A 24696-nucleotide genomic window follows, 5' to 3' on the forward strand; every position below is an offset into this window, starting at 1 on the left:
CTTGCTTGCTCTCAACTAGCTTTCTCTTCTCTGGACCCCTGCAAGACTTTTTCTCAGGTGGCTCTAGGTTGTGTCAAGTTGACAGCCCCCAAGAGCAGGAGCAGCTAGCGTAGACAGAGCAATGATGGCTGGCATCTCAGGGTCTGGTGATACCTCCCGTTGCTGTTCCCGTGGACCTGGCTGTCACTGTTTTGCCTGTCTTGTGCCATAGCTGACAGCAAGGTGTCTGTGGCCACCGTAGCAGCTCTGCTCTGGAAGGCAGTGCTCATGGCACACCCCGAAGAAACAACCACGACAGCTGCAGAGCCAGGCTTTGTGAACCAGGGCACAGCAGGAACAGGAACATTGGCCTGGCTCACAGAAGACACCGTCGTCGCTCTACCCACAGGCATGGCAGCACTGAGGCATGGCTGAGTGTGCAGTGGCATGCCCAGAGACAGTAAGGGTGGCAGTGTCGTGTGAGCGGTGAATGTTTGCTGACAGTTGAGTCACTCCTGCACACACCTTGGAGCTGGGAAGACTAGGAAAAGCTCAGGATGACAGGAGCGTGTTAGGAGAGAAGGCAGATAGATTGGTGACAAAAGAACAAGGGGCCTAAGGAGGACCAGGCAGGAGCCAGTGGCAAAGCTGCACAGTGCCCAGGAATTCACCTCTCTGCTCATCTGTCCTCTCTCCCTGCACACGTACCCTACTTCCATCAGGGTAAGAGGAGAGCTGGGATGGGAGGTCCCTGCAGACAGACATCTGGTATCCTTGAAGCCTGTGAGCAGAGCTGCTACAAGGGGTCTGTCTACACAGTCCCTCAGGGCCCATGGAGCATGTTGGAATCAGGTAGCCAGGAGGGTTCTGATAGGTTAGCTGGGAAGCTTCATTAAAGATTGACAAAGTGAAGCCCACTTGCCCGCAGGACAGCATATCGGTTACCACTGTACCAGCCAGACGGCTGAGGAAGAGGAGGTAAGTGGCCAGGATGCGAAAGGCGCCTCGCCGACTGTGCAGAGGAGCCCTGCCCGTAATGGTCAGCAGGGAGTGGACCTTTCACTGCTTCTGCTTCTGCCACTGTGACTGCACCGTGCTTTGCAGAGTGACCTGTAGGTGATGGAGCTCCTCCCTCTCCTTCCTGCTCCTCTTGGGATTCTTCTCTATTCCCAACTGCTGGGGCTGGGGTAGGCGGGCTGAGTGCTGCATCTTGGGGAGAGCATCTCTCACTGCATCCAGGGTCTTTGCAGAAGTGGCAGGATAAACTGGCATTGAGAGGCCTGGGCTCTTGCTCCAGCTGCAGTGCCCAATAGAGGTCTGACCACCTCAGGCGAGAGGTCCACCTTTCCCAAGTTGAGACTCAGTTTCCCTACCTATAAAGGAAAACTAGTATATCCTACTGAAAAATTAGGCAGTTTAATCCCCCAAAGTGATATGAAAATGGTTTGTAAGCCATAAAGATATGAGATGGTTAGTGTTATTTATTCTGTTTGAGCTTCATTTTAAGATTAATTTTGTGTCCTTTAATGAGTTTTTTAGGGAAGAGGTGAAAAAATTGTCACTAGGAAAACTACTTCTGGCTTTGTTTTGGCTCTGATGTGGACATAACCTTGGGGAAGCCATTGCCTGATCCCTGGGTTCTTAAGACCCCTCCATGCAAAGAGAGGGTGGGGGACCATAGAAGGGGTACTCACTGGTACCAAGTCTCTAGCTGTTACCTGTCAAAATTAGTAGAGGTCCTCTCCTCTGCCATGTTATTTCTGAAGCCCAATGGCAAGGGCTGGTCAGTTCTTTTCCCTGTGTGGCCAGGGCTTTTCCGTTCTTGGAAGCAGTCTCCCTGTTTGTAAGAAAGGCCCTCCCATGCAACAGAGCTTTCACAGCCTGACCTCTTGGACCAGTGGTGTCTGCTGGTTACAAGGAGTCCAGTTATAACTATCCAGCCCAGGGCCAGGGCTCAGGGATGAGGGACTGTTGCTGGAGTATCAGCGGTGGCAGATCAGCCACCAAAGATACTATCTGAGCACAACAGCCACTGGCTGTCAGCCATCGTGAGTCTAAATTGCTGTCCCAGAGACTAGAAAAGACTGGAAAATTCATGCAGCATTCCTTTAAGCAAGCAACTAAACTAGCATTAAAATGTGGAGGTGGGCAGGCACGGTGGCGCATGCCTTTAATCCCAGCATCAGGAAGCAGAGGCAGGTGGATCTCTGTGAATTCCAAACCAGCCTGGTCTACAGAGTGAATTCCAAGCCAGCTAGAGCTATATAGTGAGATGCTGTCTCAAAAAAAAAAAAAAAAAATGTGAAAGGTGGTGGCAGTCAAGCATTTGTCCACTGGTGAGCTTGACACAGGAGCTGCCTTTGCCTTATAAGTACGGATGTGGAGGTTTATGTAGCCAAGACTGAGTATAAGATGCTAAAGGGGCTAGAGTCCTGGGCTGGGGGACATTTGCCCCGTGAGCTTGCTCCAGTCTTCCTACCCATTTCTGTGTAGCTTGGACCAGGTAACTCTACAGTGGTCAGATCCTGGGTCTCGGACTCCGTTCTTACGTGGACACTTGTCTGCATGGCAGCAGGAACAACACCCATACAGAAGGAAGGGCCTAGTCTCCAGCCAACAGGGAAAGAGGGAAAGCAAGCAGCTACAGAGATGGTAGCAAGGGAAGCGGAGAGTCACTCAAGAGGGCTTGGGAGACTGCCCAGCTCAAACCAGGTGGCTGTCGTTTGCTGGCCAGAAGTTATATCAGGCGTTACTGAGCGGGTGTAGGTCCTTTGTCTCTGGCACTCCTGGGATCTCAGGTTCCATCTTTTCAAAAGGCCAGGAGATGCCTTTCCTATAGAGGATAGCCGGAAACTTAGCCTGTGCTCTGTCCCAGAGGAGCGGGGGCTGCTGTCCTGAGTCTCATGGGTGGGATGGGAGGGAGCAGGAGACTTTTATTAGGAGCAGCTTGCAGCTTGCTTCAGCTGCCCTCCTCAGAATGTAAAGTTACACAAGACACCCAGGCAAGAGACTGCAGGGACTTGTAGCTATTTACTTACCTGTCCCAAAGGTGGTACCTGCATAATTTGAAAATTCAAAATGAGGAGAAACTCCACTATCCCAAGATACCCAATGTCAGTATTTGGTGTATTTCCTAGTTTGTCCTTTTGAATTGTAAAGGTTTGGAGGCTGGAGCAGATTTGCTGCTCAGTGGCAGAGCATTTGCCTAGCATGCACAAGGCCCCAGATTTAATCCCTAGGACCAAAGGCAGAATAGGGGGGTTAGAGATAAATGATCCTTATTTCCATCTTTTGCATGTATAGGAAACTGAGGCCCAAAAAAGTAAAGAACTCCCAACAGCACTTACTTAGTGGCAAACCCAGCACAGTCTTATCCCAGAACCCAGGAAGCTGTGAGTTCAAGACCAGCCTGAGCTACATAGTGAAACCCTGTCTCAAAATGCCAAAAATAAATACAGTGAAATAAAATCACCCTGCAGGAGATTTCTATAAATGTAAGCATGCTAGAAGAGCACAGGCAGGCATGGGAAGGAGCTGAGAGGTGAGACTGAGGGCTAGTGGGAGGACTGGAGGAGAACAGAGCACGGTTCCCCAGAAGACCACGCCTCTAATCCCATCAGACTTGTGGGGACAGCTCTGGCCCGACAGTTTTCAGACATGAAGAGGATTTTCCGCACAGGACCCAGTTGATAGCCAGTGTATTCTAGTCCTTTTCTCCTTTACCCCAGCCACTACAGGTGACCCAGAGTACCTCACCTGCTCTGTTCTCTTGAAGTTTATTGGGTACGGGCTCTGGCTTAGCCACTCTTGCCTGCTCTGAGAGTCTTTGAACTATAGACCTCTGCTGTTTTTCTAAGATTTTTTTTGTCACCAGTGTGTTCAGCCATTGCTTGGAGATCTCCAGAGAGTTTTCCGGCCATCTTTATTCATCAAATATTCGTTGTATGTTGCCTGGGTGCCAAGAATTGTGAGAGTGCTGGGAATCTGGAGGTGTCAACAGTGGAGGCATGGGTAAACTGTGCCTGTGCTCCTCCTGTCTTCTGAACCTGACAAACACACATGCTCTGCCTGTGCATAATCATCTTCATAAACCACCCTGGAGGTTTTTCAAGAAATCATAGCACATCTAGGGGTGGTGACATAGGCCTGTGATGCCAGAATTCAGGAAGCCAAGGCAGGAGAACTGTAAAGTAGAAGCCAGCCTATGCTACATAAAAAGACAAAAAAGAAAGAAAAAAGGTATGCCTATAACCCCAGCTTAGGATGATTAGGAGTTCTGCCTCAAACATGGGATGGATTGGGGTATAAGGACATTAGAATGATCTCAGAGTGGAATTCGGGGCCTTCTTTTGATACGATCACCAAAGAGTCAGTGATTTCCAAAAAAGTACGTTTCAAATACTTGAAAAAAAAAATCCAGATAACCATTATGACCTACACATCAGCAAAACTAGTAGAAGACTAATAATATATTGCTCAGGTGCATTTCCTCCCAAAATAGTGATTTTTTTTTAAATTAGCTGAAAGCTTGGCAAGTTACATGGTTTTTACAGATTTACCGCAGTTTCAAGAATAAGATTACTCAGTGTTTTTTGTTGTTTTTTGTTTTGTTTTATTTTTCAAGACAGGGTCTCACTATGTCTGTCTGTGGTTGTCCCTGAACTCTGTAGACCAGGCTGGTCTTGAACTCAGAGATCTGCCTGCCTCTGCCTTCTGAGTACTGGGATTAAAGGCGAGCACCACCATGCTCCAATAGCTTGCTTAGTCTTGAAGCCTGTGAAGGGTGGAGGAGGTTGCTCTCACTGTGAAGGGTAGAGGGGGTTGCTCTCACTGTGAAGGGTGGAGGGGGTTGCTCTCACTGTGAAGGGTGGAGGGGGTTGCTCTCACTGTGAAGGGTAGAGGGGGTTGCTCTCACTGTGAAGGGTGGAGGGGGTTGCTCTCACTGTGAAGGGTGGAGGAGGTTGCTCTCACTGTGAAGGGTGGAGGGGGTTGCTCTCACTGTGAAGGGTGGGGGAGGTTGCTCTCACTGTGAAGGGTGGAGGGGGTTGCTCTCACTGTGAAGGGTGGGGGAGGTTGCTCTCACTGTGAAGGGTGGGGGAGGTTGCTCTCACTGGCTTGTCACCTGCAGTGGGTTCTAGGTGTGTTTCTTCCCTGCCCAGTTCTGACTGCTCTCTTAGAGGGGATTCAGTCTCCTGTCTCCCACTGTCTTCCAGCTACACTCTGCCGGGCCCTTTCTGTTCCATCTTCTCCAGCCAGCTTCCTCTCTCCTCCTGTCATTCTACTTACATCTATGAGCCCAGAGGTGGAGACTGGCCCCTCTTCACTCTCTCTTCTTGTTTATTTCCTGTTGTGGCTCCCACCTTGTGACCTTCAAGGATAGAGGACATCCTCTGATTTCCCAGATGTTTGGGAATTAGTGGATGGTGGCACTTGGAATTGAGGCTAGGAAGCAGACCTCCCCAGCATCGGGAAGTCACTCCTTCCCAAGAGCCATCATAGTCCAGTGGGCCTGAAGCAGACAAGTTTAGGTTCTGGTTTCAGCTGAGGCTCAGCCTCCATCCCCTAGCAGCTCTTTGTGTTCTGAGAGGAGGACCTAGTCCTACGTCTTTTCTTTCATCTCTTGCCTGGCCTGCTGCCAGGGGCAAGACCCGCTGTAGGGGCTGGACTCACAGCTGCCAGTCATGCCCTGTGGGGGGTTACAGGTGTATGTCACCACTCCTAGCTTTTACATGGGTGCTGGGGATCAGGCCTCAAGCTTGTGCAGCAAGCACATCACACCCCCATGCAGCCACCTTTGAGTCCAACCCCAGGTGTTGTTGGGGGTTTTTGTTCTTTTAGGGGCCCGCCACCCAGCTCCCAAATAAATCACACAGAGAGGCTTGTTTTTAATTATGAATGTTCGGCCTTAGCTTGGCTTGTTTCTTGCCAGATTTTCTTAGCTTTAAATTATCCTATCTACCTTTTGCCTCTGAGCTTTTCCCATTCTCTTACTTCTGTAAATCTTACTGTTAGTCTGTGGCTTGCTGTGTAGCTGGGTGGCTGGCCCCTGGGTCCTCCCCCTTCTCCTTCTCTGGCAGCTTCTTCCTCTCCTCCCAGATTTCTCCTTCTATATATTCTCTCTGCCTGCCATCCCCACCTATTCTTTCTCCTGCCTTTCTATTGGCCATTCAGTTCTTTATTAGACCATCAGGTGTTTTAGACAGGCACAATAACACAGCTTCACAGAGTTAAACAAATGCAAAATAAAAGTAACACACCTTAAAATAATATTCTTCAACACCCAGGGGATCTAGTGCCCTCTCTAGCCACCATGAGCACCCACACTTATCCAGCAGACACAGAGACACATACACATAAATAAAAATAAAATAAATCTTTTTTAAAAAATACCCTTAAGTACTCAGCTGTAGAAGGTAGATCAGGAGAACAGGGGGCCTCCTTTTTCTTAGCCTACATCCTACAGGGTCACAGCTCAGCTCAGGAGGCAGCAGGTGGCACAATGAATCTGCCATCTTGGCCTGTGGTTACAGCCATCAACCAAGTTATCTGCAGTAGTCAGCATAGGACAGATGAATGTCTTATTGGTCATGTCCAGAGCTTTCCTGCTGATACCTACTCCCACTTAAGAAGACTACCTTGCTGAAGAGGCCCTTGTAAGTGGGCTGTTGTCCAGGGTTTCCCAAGGGACCAGCAACCATTCTGGAGGAATAAGCCTCATACCCAACCCTTCTATCTGTCCCTGTCATGGGACAGCTGGACCAATGGGTAGGGAAGAGGGCATCCAGGGGTATCTTCTGCTTTCGACTGACTCTAAAGTGTGTCTTCAGGACAGAGCTCTGGGTCTGCGAGGGACTATGGCTCCTGGTGGCCTTCCCCTGCTCTCTGTAGTAGCAGGTGAGCTGAGGGTTTGGGAGTCTAGGCCAGCATGAAGATCAAGGAATCCAAGTGTATGACAGCAGAACACTGTGAGCATGGCTGCTGTCAGACCTTGCAGCAGCCCCTGTGGGCCAGGCATCCAGGGTCTTAGTCCTGAGGTAGGGACGAGGCCTCAGACAATGAGCAACCCAGGGAGCAGGGTGCCAGAATAGGAACTCAGCATGCAGGAGGAGGAAGGACAAAGTCTAAACTTGGAGGTGAGCTCAGTTGTTCAAGCTAGAACCTAAGGCCAGTGAATTAGTTACTTGTCTGCTGCTGTGAGAAAACACCATAACCAAAAGCAGCTTCCTTAACTTTGGCTCACAGTCCCAGAGGGATAGTGCCATCATGGTGGGAAGGAGTGTGGCAGGAGCAGGAAGCAGAGAGCACAAACTGAAAGTAGCACAAGGCTGTGAACTCCCAAAGCCTGCCCCCAGGGGCAAACCCACTCCACAAAGGCATACCTCCTAAATCTCCTCATACAGCACCACTGACTGGTGACCAGGTGTTCAGATAGCCAGGGCTATGGAGGAGAGTTTTCATTTCAACCACCACAGCCTTGGCCAGGCTAACAGCAGAGTCCCAGAATGTAGGGCTGAGGTGCTGTGAAACCTGCAGTCCCCAGAATGAGTGAGGCAGGGGTCAAGGAACCCTTTGTACTGTGCAGACAGAAGATGAAACCTGAGAGCAGGATCTAGGGACAGGGCAGCTTGTGGCTCTTCAGGTGGCATGTGAGTCCACCATCTCGTTCTTCAAGCCAGTCTCAGTCTGACATCGTGGTGAGACTGAACTTGAGAAAGAGTGTGACTTTTAGCCAAGTATTTTGTCGTGCTCTGCATCTTGCATAACCTTTGAGCAAGTCATCTAACCTTCCTGGGCCTGGTTTTCTTGGGGGTCCCAAGTCCTCATGGACGCCACCTAGCTGTGTGAGCATTACAATTGAAATGTAGATTAAGTAAAGAAAGTGCCTGGGCGTTACTCTGATCATGCTCCCATAGTACAGTAACACTTTCTGCACAGGAGAGGATTAGAACGAAGACCCTGGGCTTCAGGGAGCAGGAGGCTGAAGAGTCTCCCTGCTGTCTGAGGTTGTAAACTTGCACTCACTTCACCCAAAGGTGGAAACAAAGCTGCTTGCACATCCCCTCCGCCAGCCACTGAGCATGCACTTCCCGAGGGACACCTCGGGAAACAATCAGCTCTTTCTTGGGTTGGAGCAGCAGCCTAGATTTCTCTTTAAATGTTTCACAAAGCATGCTAAAGTGGGCTCCCAGCACCAGCCCTCCTGTGAACATGGGGCTCAGCAGTGGGATCCTACCCTTTTGGGTCCAAAGTGTACCCAAAGGGCCAAAGGGTTTCATGGTGGCCCAGAACAAAGGGAGCAGGACCTCACTGTGCTACTCAGAGCTGCAGACTCCCAGTGTGGGCAGCAGGTACAAGGAGGGACTACCCCACACGTGTAGTCCCTGGGTTCAGTCTAGCCCTGCCACTCACCCGCTGGAGGCATTAGTCCTGTACTGCCCCCAGCAGAGTTGATGATTCTTAACACGCTGGTGATGGAGCTAAGGGAACAGGCAAGTGAGGAAGCAGAGACAGCAAGTGCTGTTAAAGTGGGTGCATGTCAACACCTAGAACTGGGGGTCCCACCTATGCTTCAGAGGGAGGAGCCCCAGGGAATGAAGAAGAAAGGGTGAGTGAGAGACCAGTGTATGCAGGGGTTGCACAGGTGAGAAGGCCAGGAGGAGTGGAGAGCATGCCATTACAGTTCTTTGTTGGGGCCTTTCTTCCCTCTACTGACCACTCCACTCTGCATCTCTTCCCTACAGGCCCCGCCACGCAGCGTCAGGTGCAGAATGGCCCCTCTCCTGAGGAGATGGACATCCAGAGAAGGTAACCCCACGTCCCACAGGTGCCTGCCTGAAAGCTTCCCAGTAGTGCCAAGAGCACCCTTCGGCTAGTCGAGACATAGTACAGCTCGGGCCAGCACTCGGGGTGGGGGATGTGGGGGGGTAACAGGGAACATCTACTGCATGCCAGAGATCTGTGAGCTCAATGCATGTCCCTGGCATGCAGATCCATACTTCCATAAACCCCTTCTGAAGCATGCCTATAACTCTGTAGTACCAGGTGGCCCTCTGATGGGGGACTAGAAGAAGACATGTGGTCTTCTGACCATTTCCCCTGAGGCCACATCTATTGAAGCCATAAGTGCCAAACAGCCAGTGAGCCCATCAGCCCACTCACTCCACTGAATCAAATCAGCCAGAGCGTCACGTGAGCTTTGAGATGCTTCCTGTTCAGTATGTTCCAGCTTGCCAGTCCTCTTCCATCTAGGTACTTGAACCCAACACATCCCTGTCTTTATAGGGGGCAGCCCAGGGATATGAGGAGATCGCTCAGTCAGTAAAGTACTTGCAAGGCACGGATTAGAGCCTCAATGCTCTTTTTTTTTTTCCACAAAAAGTTAGATATAGCACCACCCACTTGAACCCCAAGTTTAGAAGGCAGAGACAGACAAACCCTGAGTTCACTGGCCAGCCAGCCTTGCTGTGAGAGGCCTTGTCTCAAAAGAAAGAAAAAGTGAATGATGCCCAGGAACAACATTCAGGGTAGACCTTTTGCCTCCACACACGTGTGCACATGCAAATACACACACACAGAGCCCAGTGCTGTGGCTCTCGGGTAACACAGAACCAGATTTCACGCCTGGGCTCTCAGGGCACAGAGAGGTCAAGGTGTCTGCTCTGGTTGCTTTTCAGACAAGTGATGGAGCAGCAGCAGCACCGCCAGGAGTCTCTGGAGCGAAGAATCTCTGCCACAGGTGAGTGAGAGTCCCCTTCCTCCAGCTACCACCCACACTGCCCCGGTGGCCCCAGCTCAGACAACTCCCACTACTTCACCACTAGGCTTAAGTCTGGTTAGGGCTGTAGGATTGGGAAGCCTCCTGGGCCTCCCATTGTCCCGTTCTCAGTGTCAGCAGGGCACCGAGAGCTAGAGACATGCTATCAACAAGGCAGACAGCAGTCCTGCCTCCAGGAAGGCATGCTGGTCCTAACATGACATGCGCACAGTGCCTTGGGTGCTGGAGACACTCAGAGTCGGGACCGAGGCCAGAGAGGAGTGCCAGAGCAGGCTTCCTGGGTGCCAAGTGGGACTTAGCGCACCCCGAGAAGGGAGGTCAGGTGCACTGATGGACAGGACTTTTTCAGTTGCCTTGTGCTTGGGTAGCCTCATCTTACCTGACTTGCTCAGTGCATTCTCAAGTTCCTCTTGCTCAGGGGAAAACAGCTCCAGCTGCTTTCCAAGCACCCTGCACTCAGGTGATATTGCCCTCTCACCTGATACCACAGCACCTCCTCTCTGTTGCCCATGCCCCTGTGCACAGTCCTTGAGCAAGTCCAGTTCTGACATCATGTCAGCCCCTCCCATGCTGGGACACAGCTCTGAAGTGCAGCCTACCCTGCACTCTCCTTCCCACTTCCGCACCAGCCTAGCTTCTCCTTTCTTTTCCTTCCAGGCATCCCATTCTCTTTGCTCACCCCTGCTTCCTTCACTTAACTGGATACTTCCTCTCCTCTCTGGTCCCAAGAACTTCAGGCTTCACAGGCATCCTGTGTGCCTGCTCTTGGTAGCGCTTGCCTCGCAGCACGTCTGTGTTCACCTCTATGCTGTGTTCTCTCTTTACTAGGCCTCAAGCACCCTGCGCTGTTTTCCTCCACATATGGCACAGTGCCTGGCACACAGTGGAAGCTCGGGCAGTATTGGCTAGGGGTGCCTGCCTAGGTGCACAGTGAGTGCCAGCACTCAGCATCCATGGTTCCTTGATCAGAGTCTGGTCAGCTCTGGAACCCACAGTTACTGCTTACAGTCCCCGGGGACCAAGGGCTAGTCCCAGTTATATCTTGAAACCAATTTCAGTCAATGGCTAAGATGGAGCCAGGTACTTAGAATGGAAAAAGGCCCTGCCAGGAACTCCCTCCCACTAGAAAAGCATGGGTGGAACCAGAGGAAGTTTGTTAAGCCACTGGATGCCATAGCCAGGCCCCAGATGCCGGAGACACTGGAATAGAGAGTGATTGTAACAGGGCTGAGCTCTGCAGGGCCTTCCTGAGAGATGGAAACTGTTCTGTTCCCCATCGCTCTGATGAGCAAGCTGCCCTTCAAGCTGCCCTTCCTTCTTTTCCAGGGACCTGAAATAAAAACAGCAGGCTGGACCCCAGCTAGGTGTTGGAGACTGACTCCTCCCCATTGCATTTCAGGGCCCATCCTCCCACCAGGGCATCCCTCATCGGCAGCCAGCGCCACCCTCTCATGTAGTGGACCTCCACCCCCACCTCCACCCCCAGTTCCACCTCCACCCACAGGGGCTACGCCCCCGCCCCCACCCCCTCTGCCCGCTGGAGGAGCCCAGGGGGCCAACCACGATGAGAGCTCTGCATCAGGACTGGCTGCTGCCCTGGCCGGAGCCAAGCTGAGGAGGGTGCAGCGGGTAAGAGGGTGGACATGCCAGTCACCCTTCACACATCAGCAAAGCGCCTCTCACCCTGCCCTCACCTGCCGTCAGTGAGACGCTGGACAAAAGGCTATGCCCAGGCCCAGCCAGCTCTCTGCCAGTTATTAAACAAGTAAACAGGGACAGCACTTTGTCAGCTACAAGCTGCCTTAGTTAATAAGTGCTGAATCTGCCTTTGCTTTTCCCATGGAACTCGCTTCCAGCTGACTCAGTTTGCTCCCCGCCCCTGGGGTGCATGTACTCTGGAATGAGCAGCATGTGGTCATAAAAGAGTGCCTCTGATGCATATCTCTGGCTTGAAATTTGCTTCCCTCCTCTCTTGTGACCAACTGGCTTTGGCAAGGACTCAAGCCTGTGAGCCTACCATGCCAGTCCCTGGTCCTCCTTTTCTAGAGTCTCCTTTTCTGACCTGTGCAGTTGGGCGTGCTGGACTAGCAGCCTCATTCCTCAGGTCTTTCTCCATCCTGCGTCCCCTGGGGCTGCTGCTCCCACCACTGAACCGGAGTGTGACATACACATGCTTCCTCACCCTCAGCCAGAAGACGCGTCTGGAGGCTCCAGTCCGAGTGGGACCTCAAAGTCCGATGCCAACCGGGCCAGCAGCGGGGGAGGAGGAGGAGGCCTCATGGAAGAGATGAACAAACTCCTGGCCAAGAGGTGGGTCTGATGCCTTCAGAGTCCGTGTGCCTCTTGGGAAACTACGATCCTCAGCGGAAGGTCATTGCTAAGACACATTCAGGGGGCAAGAAGAGCACCCCTACACTCGTGAGCCCAACAAACAGAAAGCATACTCCCAGAGTTTTAGAGAGCTCTTTAGAGAATGTGGAAGGGGCGAGGATGGAATTACAAGATGACTTGAGCCCAGAGAGATGGGAGAAGATAGGCCCCTCTGTGTCAGCATTGGCTCTGGTTGCCCCAGTAGGTATGGCTCTAGCCTGCACAGGCCATTATTGCCTGCCATCCTTAAGTGTGACCAGCACTAGGAATGCTGACCCTGGGTTACTAAGGCTATGACTGACCTGAAGAACCAGAGGGCACAGGAGCAGGCCTAGTATCAGGGCACTCTGTGCCGGAGAAAAGCTCAGCACAGATGAAGCCACCGCAAGGCCTGTTCCCTGATGCTCCAGTAGTGCAGTAGGTGAGGGTACCTGGCAGGGTAGGCTGGCCAGGCATCCTCACACATCAGCAAAGCACCTCTCACCTCACTGGCTGCTGCTCTGGCCGGAGCCAAGCTGAGGAGGGTGCAGCGGGTAAGAGGGTGGACATGCCAGTCACCCTTCACACATCAGCAAAGCACCTCTCACCCTGCCCTCACCTGCCGTCAGTGAGACGCTGGACAAAAGGCTGTGCCCCATAACCAAGTAAGTAGACCTGTCCCGGGAGGAGGAGACAGCTGTGTGACCCTGCCGCTTGCTTTCTCATTCTCCTCTACCTTCCAGGCTGACCAACCTAAGTGAAAACTATGCCTAATTCATTGTTGTCCTAATCCATCTCATTAAATCCAAGAGGGAGGTTCTGTGAGTATGAAGAGAGGAGACAGGTCCAGAAGTGCAGGCAGCTGGGCTGTTGCTCACGGTGGCCCCGAACCTGACCTCCTCTACACATACAGCAGCTACAGCATTGAAGACTAGTGTGAGAGGGCAGTGAGGTGGCCCATAGCTTTGGCCTTCCCAAGCCTCCTAGAAGGCCTAGGCAGACATCAGTTGCCCAGACAGGAGCCAGACGTGTAAGCAGCCTTCACATAACAGTAAGTCCTGGCCTGCAGGAGGGAGAGAATGGGCCTCACAGAGGAGGCTCCAGCTACTCAGCCTAGAGAAGTGCAGTCCTCTGGGCTGGGAGATAGAGGTGCCAGGTGGTGTGCAGGCATCTGCACATGCTGAGAAGCCTGGCGCATGGGGAGGACTGGGCTGCTGGAGGTAGGCTGGAGCTAAGGCTGGATTGCCCAGGGCCTTGTATCTCAGAGCCCTCGGAGGTGAAAAGTCTTCAGATAAGAGTAGAAAAGAAAGTGTTTACACCTTCCCAGGGAGCTTAACAACTTGGCCTAGATCATGTACCTCTTGAAAAACAGGAGAAGATTAGAGGCAGTGGGAGCCATGGAGATGCCAGGTGCCAGGGTGGAGGTGGAGGTGGATCCAGGCCCTACAGAGCAAATGTGCTTTGCACAATCCGCAGGATCAACTCTTTGGAATCCACCTCAGTGGGACTGATGGCCCTGCCGCTTTGGTCTCCTGCTTCTCTTTCGGCAGGGGTCTGCCTGCAGTGGAGAACAGGGGATGTAAGCACTCAGGGCTGCTGTGTGGCCAGCCCCGACACGGGCCTTTCCCTCTAAGTCTCAACAGTGGAGAGTGGAGTGGCTTGTCTAGTTGTCTTTTGTCAGCTTTTCAGTGTTGGGATGGAACTCATGGCCTCCCTCGCACATGCTAGGCAAATGTATTACCACTGAGGCACACTTTTAGGCCAGGATACCCTCTATTTTTAAGAGATAAAACATGGGCTTCTGGGCATCAATGGATTGAAATGGGGTAAAGTGGCTGGGTAGACCAGTAGTTGTAGTCCAGGGAGAGGCGATGGTGAGGACAGGTGTGTGGAATGAGTAGCTAGAGCTGTCTTGAGATGAGACAGCTGTGTGAGCCCTGCCACTGCAGCCAGAGGCAGCTCCTCACCACACACTCCTTACCACTTCACTCCTGGTAAGCCACTCACCTCAGGTTATGAGAGCCTAATGCTTTGGGGGCCTCACACATTGAAAATCCACCAGAGCACACAGTTGGGGAAGTATGGGAGGCCTGCGTTGACCTGGGAGGGAGCCAGGTGCAGGTGACTATTGAGACCAGAAGCATTGTAAAGTTAGAGTCCTGTAAAAGGAGTTTCCACGTATGTGAGGAAAATGCAGGTGTTGAGCATAGGGCAGCCCTGCTGCTCTCGGGGAACCTTTAGCTCCTTGGTGTTGTCCTGGTCTGGGAAGGGTGTGACTAGGTTAACTGAGGCCCTAGACAGGAGAGCGGCAAAATGTGACTTGATGCTGGGGTCGAGGTTCCCCAGCCAGCCAGCTGCAACAGAACCCCCTGCAGCTCTGACCCAGAGACAGACTGTAGGCCAGGGTACCAGTCTATCCCTAGGCCTTGTGTGTCTTGGGAGTGTAGCCTCTCAGCTAAACCCTGTCCCTGGAGACCTAAACAGAGTATAGCCAGCTTCTTTCTCCCTCAGAAGCTATGGCCACCACCAGCTGAGCTGAACAGAGAAACACCCAAGGGCTTCCTTCCTGCCCAGACTAGTTTTGAGTCTAGGTCACGGGTGAGCACAGAAGGTCTTACCCCCTGGCCTTGGCTCATGTGAGGAAGGGTACCTGACTAAAGCAGCCTGTTCACATAAACAGACATCCTGATCCACTCATGACCCACTGGGGAACCCAGGGTGAGCATGGAGGCAGCCCAGAGTTGTAGGTCACTGTGAAACCTTGGGAAGCTGATTTGTATTTTTTTCTCCCCAATATCTAGGAGGAAAGCAGCCTCCCAGACAGACAAGCCCGCTGACAGAAAGGAAGACGAGAGCCAAACGGTAGGCGCCACCCCCTCCCTCACTCCCCCCCCCCAACACACACACCCTCAAGCTTGCCTCCCAGCAAATCTCCCAGCAAGGTCCCTAGGAACTGTGCCTGATGTGGAGGTAGCTAGCAGGGAGGGAGGGACAGGGACCCCTTTGTGGAGTGGGCCCAGCCAGGCTTGCACCTCCTGAGCATTCTCTTAACCAGACCCTTGGAGCCATCCCTCAGCAGGGAAAGTCATAACCGCCAGGAGTGCTGGGAAGAACCCCAGTGTGGAGCCACAGCGCCACTGTACTCCAGCATTCCAGGGCTGCATCATCAAGGGATTTGGGTCCATCTGCTGAAGTCTTGGGAAGTCAGCCGGTTTTATTTCAAAATTACTTAATTCTAAACATTTCACTTGAGTCCGTCAAGCCCAGTGGGAGCTGAGGTCCCCAGCCATGGCAGAGAATCCTAGAAACCTGGGTTCTGTCCTTGACAGCCATATGAAGCCTGGTCTGGCAGCAGAGGCTCCCAGCCTCAACTTCTGTCTATGGTCACCAGTTTTCTTTATGTACATGATAAGCTTTCTTAAAACAAATAAATAGAATTGTACTGGGGCGACTGAGTGTACACCTCAGATACGAACAGCATGAAGGCTGCACCTCACCAGCAGAACTAGAGAGAATTGTAGCTACCTGGGACCAGTGTATGCTTCCTGCCTCACTTTGCCCACCTGCTCAGCCGGTGAGATGGGCCTGGTGCCCCTGGGCTCCAGTTTGCTCCTCACTGTGCTCTGTGCTGCTTTGCCGGGCCTGGGCATGTGCAGTTCTCTCTGCCACCAGCCAGCACTTCTGCGTGATCTTTGCTCCCTGCACATGGCCTCTCAGACCCCAGGTTAGGAAAGTTACCCCCATTCCTCTAGCTTTCTGCTTCCTCCATGCCCTTCATACACTCAGGCTTGCCTTGCAGGCCTGCCAGGGACCAAACCGAGGTCCTCACCCACTGACCTGCGTCTTGCACCCCTGGGAACTTAAACCACACATGCTGGAAATACAAAGGCCTGTGTGGCCAGGAAGCACAGGATATTTACCTAGGTGTGTTAGGACCTGGTAGCCACATTTTCTTGATTCAGCACTGTCTTTTCTTAGGTAGTAGCTAATACCCCACTTCCCCCAGCCCCAGCTCCATAGTTCCTCGGGCCACAGAACCTGGAGGAGTGGATTTCACTATTTTTTCCACCCTTTTTTTAGGCAGATCTTCCTGTATAAATCAGGCCTGGATAGGGTGCTGGGGGGCAAGAAACTGCCTTCCTGAGGCTCTTTCCTCCTCACTGTCCAGTCTGGTAACCCTGCTGTGACGTGAGGGTTTTGTTCTTTAGTGATAGATGTCTCCTAATCATATTCCTTGAGGACATTTGGAAAGCAAGCTGGTACAAAGGTGTCCTGCCTTGTCCCTAAGCAGCCTTCCTAACTAGACTAATGAAAGAGCCCTTCTCTCCCATTTTAGGAAGATCCTAGCACCTCCCCATCCCCAGGGACCCGAGCCACCAGCCAGCCACCTAATTCCTCAGGTAAGAGGGCACCTAGCCCAACAAGTCTTTGAGGTCTTAGAGCAGGTGGTCAGCTAATCTGGCCACTTCACTCTATGGGCGAGTAGAGAGGGTCAAGTCTACTGAGTTCCAGATCCTCAGCGCTTCCCAAGTAGACCAGGCAGACAGCTGGGCAGGTGTGATAAGGAGACCTTAACCCTGGTCCAGCTAAGGGAAGGTACTAAGAGTATCATGTAGGGCCTGGCTAGAGGCTGGGCTGCCATGTGGTGGTGAGGTTTTGTTTTGTTTTGTTTTGTTTTTTACAGTCCAGAGCTTCCATATGGCAGTCGAGCAAGCTACCACTTAGCCCCACCCCTGGCCAAGGAGCTCTTTAATGTCCCATTTTATGTGTGCTGTGTAATGCCAACTAGATAGATGCTGTAGTTAGATCACCAATGGACCTTACTCTATCAGAAACAGCCTGGCCTGCCCCACCTGGTCACTGCAGTCAGCTGCGGCAAAGGGGATGTGATTAGGAGAGTGTCATGAGGCTTAGCTGTAGGAAGACGACCCAGAGGCTGGTTATTCAGGCTTCAGTTGACACTGCACTCAGTATCAGCCTTGCACCAAGCTTGGGGCTCATGTATGTGGTAAGGAGAGGCAAAGGAGTCAGCTTGCCCACCTGACAGATGGATGTTCTTGCCAGCTTGTCTGTACCAGTGTACATGTCTGCCAGCCTTCTAGGATTTCCTGGGCTGTGGCTCCCTGTATTGGTCAGTGTTACTGTCATTATTTTTCTACTGTGTGAGTTAAGGAATTTCCCATGCTTAGCAGTTTTTGGCTCCCTGTGGTGAAGTATTCTATTGAGGCCTTACCTGGAGTATAGCTGTGGCCTCAGGACTTGTTCTGATAAGCCCTTTGCACCTGCCAGGTGGCTTTGAGATAACCTGCCTCAGACCTGAGGCTGGCCTGCAGACAAGGCTCAGCTTAGGGCAGCCTCACCGCCCCTTTGCTCGACCCCTGGCCAGTGTGTTCCGTTCAGTTTAGTATATTTCCTGTGAATTGGAGCATGAATTGTAATCTAGTACAACAAAGGGTGAGCATTCCCAGCCCCAAAACCCAAAATGCTCCAGATTCTGAAAGTTTTCCAGCAAGTTTCAGGTGAACTCTGAATCTGCAGCACCTCTGGTCCCAAGTGTCTCAGACGAGGAGCCCTCTGCCTGTAGCAGTAGACTTAGAAAGGGAAAGCGGCTTCTGCCGAGGAAGGGAGCGGGCCAGACTCAGTGTGAGGAGCCTGGCCGAAGGAGCACTAATGAGAGTGTTGGGAGGAGTCCCCATCTGCTCCTTGTAGCTGATAGCTCTGCTTCCCTATCAGCTAGACCATGCTCCATGGAGAGGACTCAAGTTTCTAAGGAACAGGAACCCTGGAGTTGGGAAACAGTAACAGTAGGGTTGCCTACAGTTCCAAGGGTGCCCTGGTGAAGGGGGACTGAAACTCAGGAGCCAGGTTGCAGCTCTGCTCTGAGCAGCCTTCCCACAGTTGCTCTGCACCCAGAGCCTGGGCAGGCCCCTGCAAGGGGTGTCTAGGAGTGGGGTGACCCTGAGCCCTTTCGACTCTGACCCTTTATGAAATGAATTGACAGAGGCTGGCCGAAAGCCCTGGGAACGGAGCAACTCGGTGGAGAAACCTGTGTCCTCGTTGCTGTCCAGGTGAGCTGTTCTGGAAGGGCCAAAAGACGAGTCTCATGGGCGGGCTTTGGCACTGGTTCACATGTCTGTTTCATTCCATTGCCGTAGAACCCCGTCTGTGGCAAAGAGCCCCGAAGCTAAGAGTCCCCTTCAGTCGCAGCCTCACTCTAGGTACCGACAACCCTCCTGCCCATGTGTTACCTGGGCTCTGGGGCCTTCTCTGTCTCCTTGCCCATGACTAACACCTCCCAGCCCTGTCTCGTGTCTTGGTATTAACAACTTGCTCTGGGAAGGGTGGTCTGCTCTTTCAGACCTGGGGAAAGCTAGGGACCCTCCAGTGGTGTAGGCTGGCTCTTCCCTCTCCTGAGAAGGGAAAGCCAGAGCCCTGGAGAGGCGTGACTTGTGAGGGAAAGGGAGGCAAACCAGAAAGCCATCCGTCCCTACCACGCAGGGAAGCTGTGGGGACTGCTGCACCCCTCAGCCCGGCATCCTGCCCCTTCTGGTCATTCTTAGTCCCCTTCCTTTGCCTTCAGCACACCTAGCCAGACTCCCCACAAATCAGCTGACTATGTTTCCCAAACCAAATGCCAGTGTAACAGCGGGATGGACTCTTGAGAACTAAGCTGGCCCCAAAAATCAAAAATCGTGACTGAAGCCTGCATTTGAAGGCCCCTAAGCCCACACCAGGAATTATCTCCACTGACCACCCCAAATGGAAGTCAGCAGCTCTTGTCACAGAGCAGGTGACACCAGAAGCCCGGCTTGCAGAGTGAGACAAGGTGACAAGCAGAGTAGAGCTCCAGCATGGCCCTGACAGGCATGCCCATGGTCAGCCAGGCTGTGCACAGGGCTAACTGTGGCTCCTGGAGAGGCCCTGGAGAAGACTGAGGACAGAGGTAGAGGTAGTCTGGGGTAGCTTTAGAGAGGGGCCAGCCAAGCCTCCCTCTGGGTGAGAGAGAATCTGTTGTACAGATATTTGGGAGGCAGCCTCCATTGTGAAGGGATGGGAGGTGCTGAGTCTTGAGCATAAACACCCTAGCACAGTCAAAGGACAGGCCAATAGGAGCAGAGAAGGTGAAAAACAGGAAGGGGCAGCATGGAGATTGACTGTGAGCTCACCATCTATATGCAGGGTCCCTGCAGAGCACCTGAGCACAGGCCGAAAGGAAGCTCACTCTGTCAGGGGAGGAAAGCTGACAGAGGAGGGTGGAATAGCCGGTGGCCTTCCAGCAGAGCTAGTCCTGACAGCTAGTGGAGTCTCCAAGTATGGTCCCACCTTCTCAGTGGCTGAGGCCTCTCTCTTAGAATGAAATCTCTCTGCAGCTTCAAGCCAAACCTGATCTTTTTTTGTTTTGTTTTTGTTGTTGTTTGGTTTTGGTTTTGTTTTTTTGAGACAGGGTTTCTCTGTGTCCTGAAACTTGCTCTGTAGACCAGGCTGGCCTCGAACTCACAGAGATCCTCTGGCCTCTGCCTCCCTAGTGCTGGGATTAAAGGTGTGCACCACTACCACCACCACCCTGCCCCCCGCCCCAGCCTTGCCAAATCTGGTCTTTAGTTTCAGTAAAGATGTACTGTAACCACCGCTTGAGCACTCATGCTGTTCATGGTTGCTGTCAATATGGAGGTGGGAGTGCTGAGTCTTGAAGAAGTAAGGCAAATTACCCCAGTCTCCCAGAAGTCACTGCTGAAATGGTGCCTGCAACCCACAGGAAGGGCCTGAAGCTTGGGTTATTTGCCTATCGGAACCCAGAATTCCTGGTAGACCTACCTGTTCAGCACCGACATCTGTGTAGCTCACCCAGGACACATGCAGGAACACTTCTGTAAAGCTTTGCAGATCACTGGCCCTCTCTCTACTAACACGACCCCTCACAACTAAGCTGTCCCCATAAATGGACATTTGAACTCCATCACATCCCAGTCTCCCTACCTGGTTCCAGCCACATTTCTTCCCCTGGAGCCACAGGCTTCAATGGCTGTTCTCTCCATATGGGCAGAGAGTTGGGTCTAGAGTGTGTCTGCCTTCAGCACCTCCACCATGTTCTGAAAGATCCTGGAGTTAGATTCACATTGTGGCTAGTGAGTATCCGGGGAGAATGCCTGTACCGGAGGCATTGAAGTTCAGATCAGTAATCTCTCTGTTCAGAACCTGTTCAAAGTATAACCAATAAAGAGAGAGCAAAAGAAAAGTACACTGGCCCAAAAAGTCAAAGATGGTGACTGAAGCCTGCATTTGAAGGCCCCTAAGCCCACACCAGGAATTATCTCCACTGACCACCCCAAACGGAAGCCAGCAGCTCTTGTCACAGAGCAGGTGACACCAGAAGCCCGGCTTGCAGAGTGAGACAAGGTGACAAGCAGAGTAGAGCTCCAGCATGGCCCTGACAGGCATGCCCGTGGTCTGCCAGGCTGTGCACAGGGCTAACTGTGGCTCCTGGAGAGGCCCTGGAGAAGACTGAGGACAGAGGTAGAGGTAGTCTGGGGTAGCTTTAGAGAGGGGCCGGCCAAGCCTCCCTCTGGGTGAGAGAGAATCTGTTGCACAGACATTTGGGAGGCAGCCTAGGATGGTACCCTCAGCATGGAGCTAACTACGATTCCACTGCTACAGTTGTTGGGTTTCACCAACCAGAGGTCAGCTGGAACACAAGCTCCATGTGGAGGGAGATGTTAGGAGTGCTGTTTCTCTCCAGGGAGACAGGAGACACTAATGCTGTTTTTCACAGTTACCTCCTCTACCTAAGGCCTGTCAAGCCAGAAGACTGCTCCTGTGTGGCCCCATGTCCTGACTCGGACTGAGAAATGTGGTTAAGGGATTGAGGAGACCTTTAAAGGACAGGACATTCACATCCTTTCCCAGTAGCCCTACAGCAGAAGGGCTGGAGAGCGGGTGGTTCTTGGACCCTAAGCAGAGGTCTCTGACCCCTCAAGCTTCCCCAGCATGGGTGCCTATAGACCCCAGCACCCACCCTCCTACACCTACCATTCTTCTTCCAGGGTGAAGCCTGCCGGGAGTGTAAATGATGTGGGCCTGGATGCCTTAGATTTGGACAGGATGAAACAGGTGAGAGCCAGTAGCATTCAGCAGGCTGGGGACTATCTCTTGCCAGTGGGTCCCATGCTTGACTGCCACAAAGGCAGGAAGCTGGCCAGTGGAGGAAAAGGGAGTGCCTGGGCACCCTGCAGCCTGCCTCTGGGCCCCCTCCATCATGACTGAGGGGTGTTGAGAGCAGGGCCTGGCTGAGGGAGAGACCCCTGCAGCACATCCCCAGAGTCAGCGTCTGTCTCTTCACTCTGAGATTCTGCCCAGCAGGAAATCCTGGAGGAGGTGGTTCGAGAGCTCCACAAGGTAAAAGAGGAGATCATTGATGGTGAGTGGGGGCTACTCCAGCCAGGGTGAGCTCACTGTCCCCCACCATCCCACACTCACCCCATCTGTAGCTGTGGAAACTGGGGCTCAGGAAAGTGAAGTGGATTACTGAGAATGCACCTCTCCCTGGGGTGTGGTTCTGTGTCTGAGATCCTCCTTGCCTCAGCTTCCTCCCAGAAGATCACCTTGTGGAGGAGAGGGTGGGCTTGGAGACACCCTCCAAGTTTCTGTCCCTTCCTAGTCCATTGCCTGTCCAATCTTCCTGTCACTGCTGTCTCTAGAGAGTGCCTGACTCCTTCACAGCCTGCATGACCCTGTCTAGGGAGCCCCTGGCTCCAGAAAGTAGGACTGTGATGCTCACATCACATCTGTCCCCACCAGGGCCTTTAAGGAGCTGGCTCGGGCTGGAAAGCACAGAGCAGCAAAGTACAGCCTGTACCCATCCTCCCCGGGTGTCCCCACCTATCACTGGTGCCCAGGCTGTCAGCAGTGACCCGAGCTAGAAAGACCTATGAAGCCAGAGGGGCAGCTAATATCAGGGCTCCCACAGGGAAGATGTGCACAGAGGTGCTGCTGAGACCTAGCAGCCAACAGCAGCCATTAGCTATAATAGCTACACTCCTTGGCCACAGAGACCACAATTTCTGTCAGTCCAGTCCTACCAGAGGACAAGTCTAGGAGAGTGTTCATGATGTGGGGACGGAGACAGCACAACTATGGAGCAGTTCACTGCCTTACTGCTGCCCCACAGTTCCAGTCTTGGGGGGCTCCCTTTCCGGCACTTGGGGAAATCGTCAGAAACCCCAAGCATAGTCAAGCTGTCTTCAAGAGAGCTGCCTGGGAAGAGACAGGCAGAGGTGAGAGCCTAGCTTCGATCAGTGCCTGCCATCATCATGTGGGCCCATGCTAAGAGCCCGTAGAAAAGATCCCATCACTTAATGGTGGCCCTTCTCTGGCTGTTGGCTCCAGCCAGGTCTGTCCACTGTGAGGGTACCAGAGGCCTGTGAAGGAAGAGGGGAAGGGAGAGGAGCTCAGAGAAGGGAGCCCAGATCTGGGGAAGAGACAGGATGAAGGGCCAGAGGAAGGAAGAGCAGTTTGGGAAGGCTTAACGAATCTCAAGCAGGCAGAACAGAGCCAGCCCTAGAGGAGGAAGGCTAGGCCATGGCACCAGCACAGTCTACAGCTCTGTGGCCAGAGACCCCTGCTGTACCACACTCACTAGACAGGCTGTGCCAGCTTCCACCCTGTGTGGGGAGGGACTCAAGGGCCTTTGAGCAGATGTAGGTGCTCACCTGTCAGACTCTAGGAAGACCTGGGTCCCTCCCACAGCACCCCGAGGAAGCTCTGAAGCAAGGCATAGCCTTTGGCTTTTTCAAGTCTATCATTAGGAGCGGAAGCACATGAGGTCTGGGTTGTCTCCCCAAAGATCTGTCAAAGCTGCCCTGCTGGTGAACCTCTAGCCCATGTGTGGTCTCTGGCAGCCTGAACAGGGTGCTTCCCTGCTACACTGAACCTCCCTCTCCTGTCCTGCCCTTAGCCATCAGGCAGGAGCTAAGTGGGATCAGCACCACGTAAGATGGCGCCAGCCGTGGAGGATCACGAGGAGCTGTGCTATCCCCAGCACACAGCAAGCCTGCAGAAGCTGGGATGTGCTTAAGTCTCAACCTGTGATACAATATTAAAATGAGGAGACAAACTTCAACTCCTGGATTTTTAGCGTATCTGACACAGAACACCGGGTCTATTCTTTTTTGTATTTTATATTTGCTTATTTAAGTGTACATTTCTTTGGTTTATAGAGAGAACACCCCAAAATCACCTGCTTTATTAGATGGCTTCCAAGTTTTCTCCTAGGTGGCACTGTTAGCCCCTCAGCTGGCAGTGAGCAGCTGGGTGCATTGTGGCCTTTCCACGCCACAGAGCTGTCAGAATACAGCTCAGACCCAGCAGCCATGGTGTTTCAGTCTGTCCACGCAGTGCGTGTTATGTCCACATGATAATAAATAAACCGTTCACTGTCCACACTCAGGCTTGGGCTTGCTCTCTCATGCGCCAGTTCTTGGCTGCCTTGGTGGGATGCCTTTGTACAATAAGTACCCAGACAAGAGCGTGCAGGACTAAAGAGATCAAGAGGGACATCAGAGAGCAGCTGGACCCCATCAGAAGGTCCCCAGGACCCAAGAGTATGGCCAGGCCACCAGGCGTCTCCTACATGTGGAGCTGAGCTCAGGTCCTGCCTGTGGGGAGCCATATAGCCCCAGGGTCACAAGGTAGGTGGGCTCTGACCGTAACACACCCTTGGATTCAAGGGTTCCATGTGCAATCTGCCTGTCAAGTGCTGAAAGTGGGCCCAGGGCCCAGGGAGCTCAGAAGAACAATCCATGGCAACCTAGGGAAGTCCCAGCACTTAATCTTCATTGTAGCTACAGAGGGCCTCTGACCCTTGGTCCCAAGGGCCATGCCCATATGGCCAGGAGACTAGCAACTGGACCCTTGTGCCCATTCCCCATGTGACCTCCCGTGGCCACCAGGGTCATAGAGCAGAATGCCTACTGGTGTGCTCAGTGCTGAGGACTGGGTAGGAAGGGACGGGGTGAGATCCTTGGCACATTCCATATCATTGAGTTCCAATCACCCTAGAAGCCAGGAATGTGATTGTTGGGCCTCCACATACTTGAGAGGTACTTTGCCTACAGCCCTCCTACCCAGACCTCCCAGCCTCTCCCAAAATGTCCTCAGCATAGCCTACTCACAGCTCCTTCAGAGGTACCCTTAGCCCCAGACCTCTGACATGAGGGGAGGTCTCAACACAGCCTATGGCACTATCTGCAGGAAGTAGGCTGGTGGGCCAGGTGCAGTGGGGGCTCAGCCAGGGCCGGGGATGGCAGCTGGCCTCACTGGGAGTCCCCTCAACTCCTGAAGTAGCTTGTGTGCACAGGAAGAAGCCACCTGCCTTGTCTCAAAGTCCTCATGTCTCGGAAGTTCTTGGACTAGGCCTTCTAAGTCATCTCAACAGTCACACTATTCAGAGACACCTGTTCTGGAACACAAGGCCACTCCCAGGCATGGGGCAAGGGCTGTAGCACACCCTCCTTCCCTGGCTGCCTCTGTGGTGGTGTCATTGGCCAAGCCTCATACCACAAGCCCCAGGATGTAGTGGGAGCTGTACGGCTAGGCCC

The 24696-nt window shown here is 52.8% G+C and overlaps 1 protein-coding gene across 7 annotated transcripts in view; it reads left to right on the forward strand.

Moving 5' to 3' along the window:
• Evl (Enah/Vasp-like) overlaps positions 1–23219 on the forward strand; it is a 150524-nt gene extending 127305 nt beyond the window's left edge. For all 7 annotated transcript variants that reach the window (XM_059280020.1, XM_059280018.1, XM_059280022.1 and 4 more), the window contains 11 exons: positions 8721–8784; positions 9654–9715; positions 11154–11383; positions 11943–12064; positions 14905–14965; positions 16440–16503; positions 18105–18171; positions 18259–18321; positions 21145–21211; positions 21461–21518; positions 23055–23219. In XM_059280020.1, the coding sequence (XP_059136003.1) occupies positions 8721–8784; positions 9654–9715; positions 11154–11383; positions 11943–12064; positions 14905–14965; positions 16440–16503; positions 18105–18171; positions 18259–18321; positions 21145–21211; positions 21461–21518; positions 23055–23092 (896 nt within the window). In that variant the 3' untranslated portion in view covers positions 23093–23219. The remainder of the gene's footprint in view (positions 1–8720; positions 8785–9653; positions 9716–11153; positions 11384–11942; positions 12065–14904; positions 14966–16439; positions 16504–18104; positions 18172–18258; positions 18322–21144; positions 21212–21460; positions 21519–23054) is intronic.
• The last annotated feature ends 1477 nt before the right edge of the window (positions 23220–24696 follow it).

Source organism: Peromyscus eremicus, chromosome 14 (assembly GCF_949786415.1).
Source record: "Peromyscus eremicus chromosome 14, PerEre_H2_v1, whole genome shotgun sequence".
Classification (NCBI taxonomy): Eukaryota; Metazoa; Chordata; class Mammalia; order Rodentia; family Cricetidae; genus Peromyscus; species Peromyscus eremicus.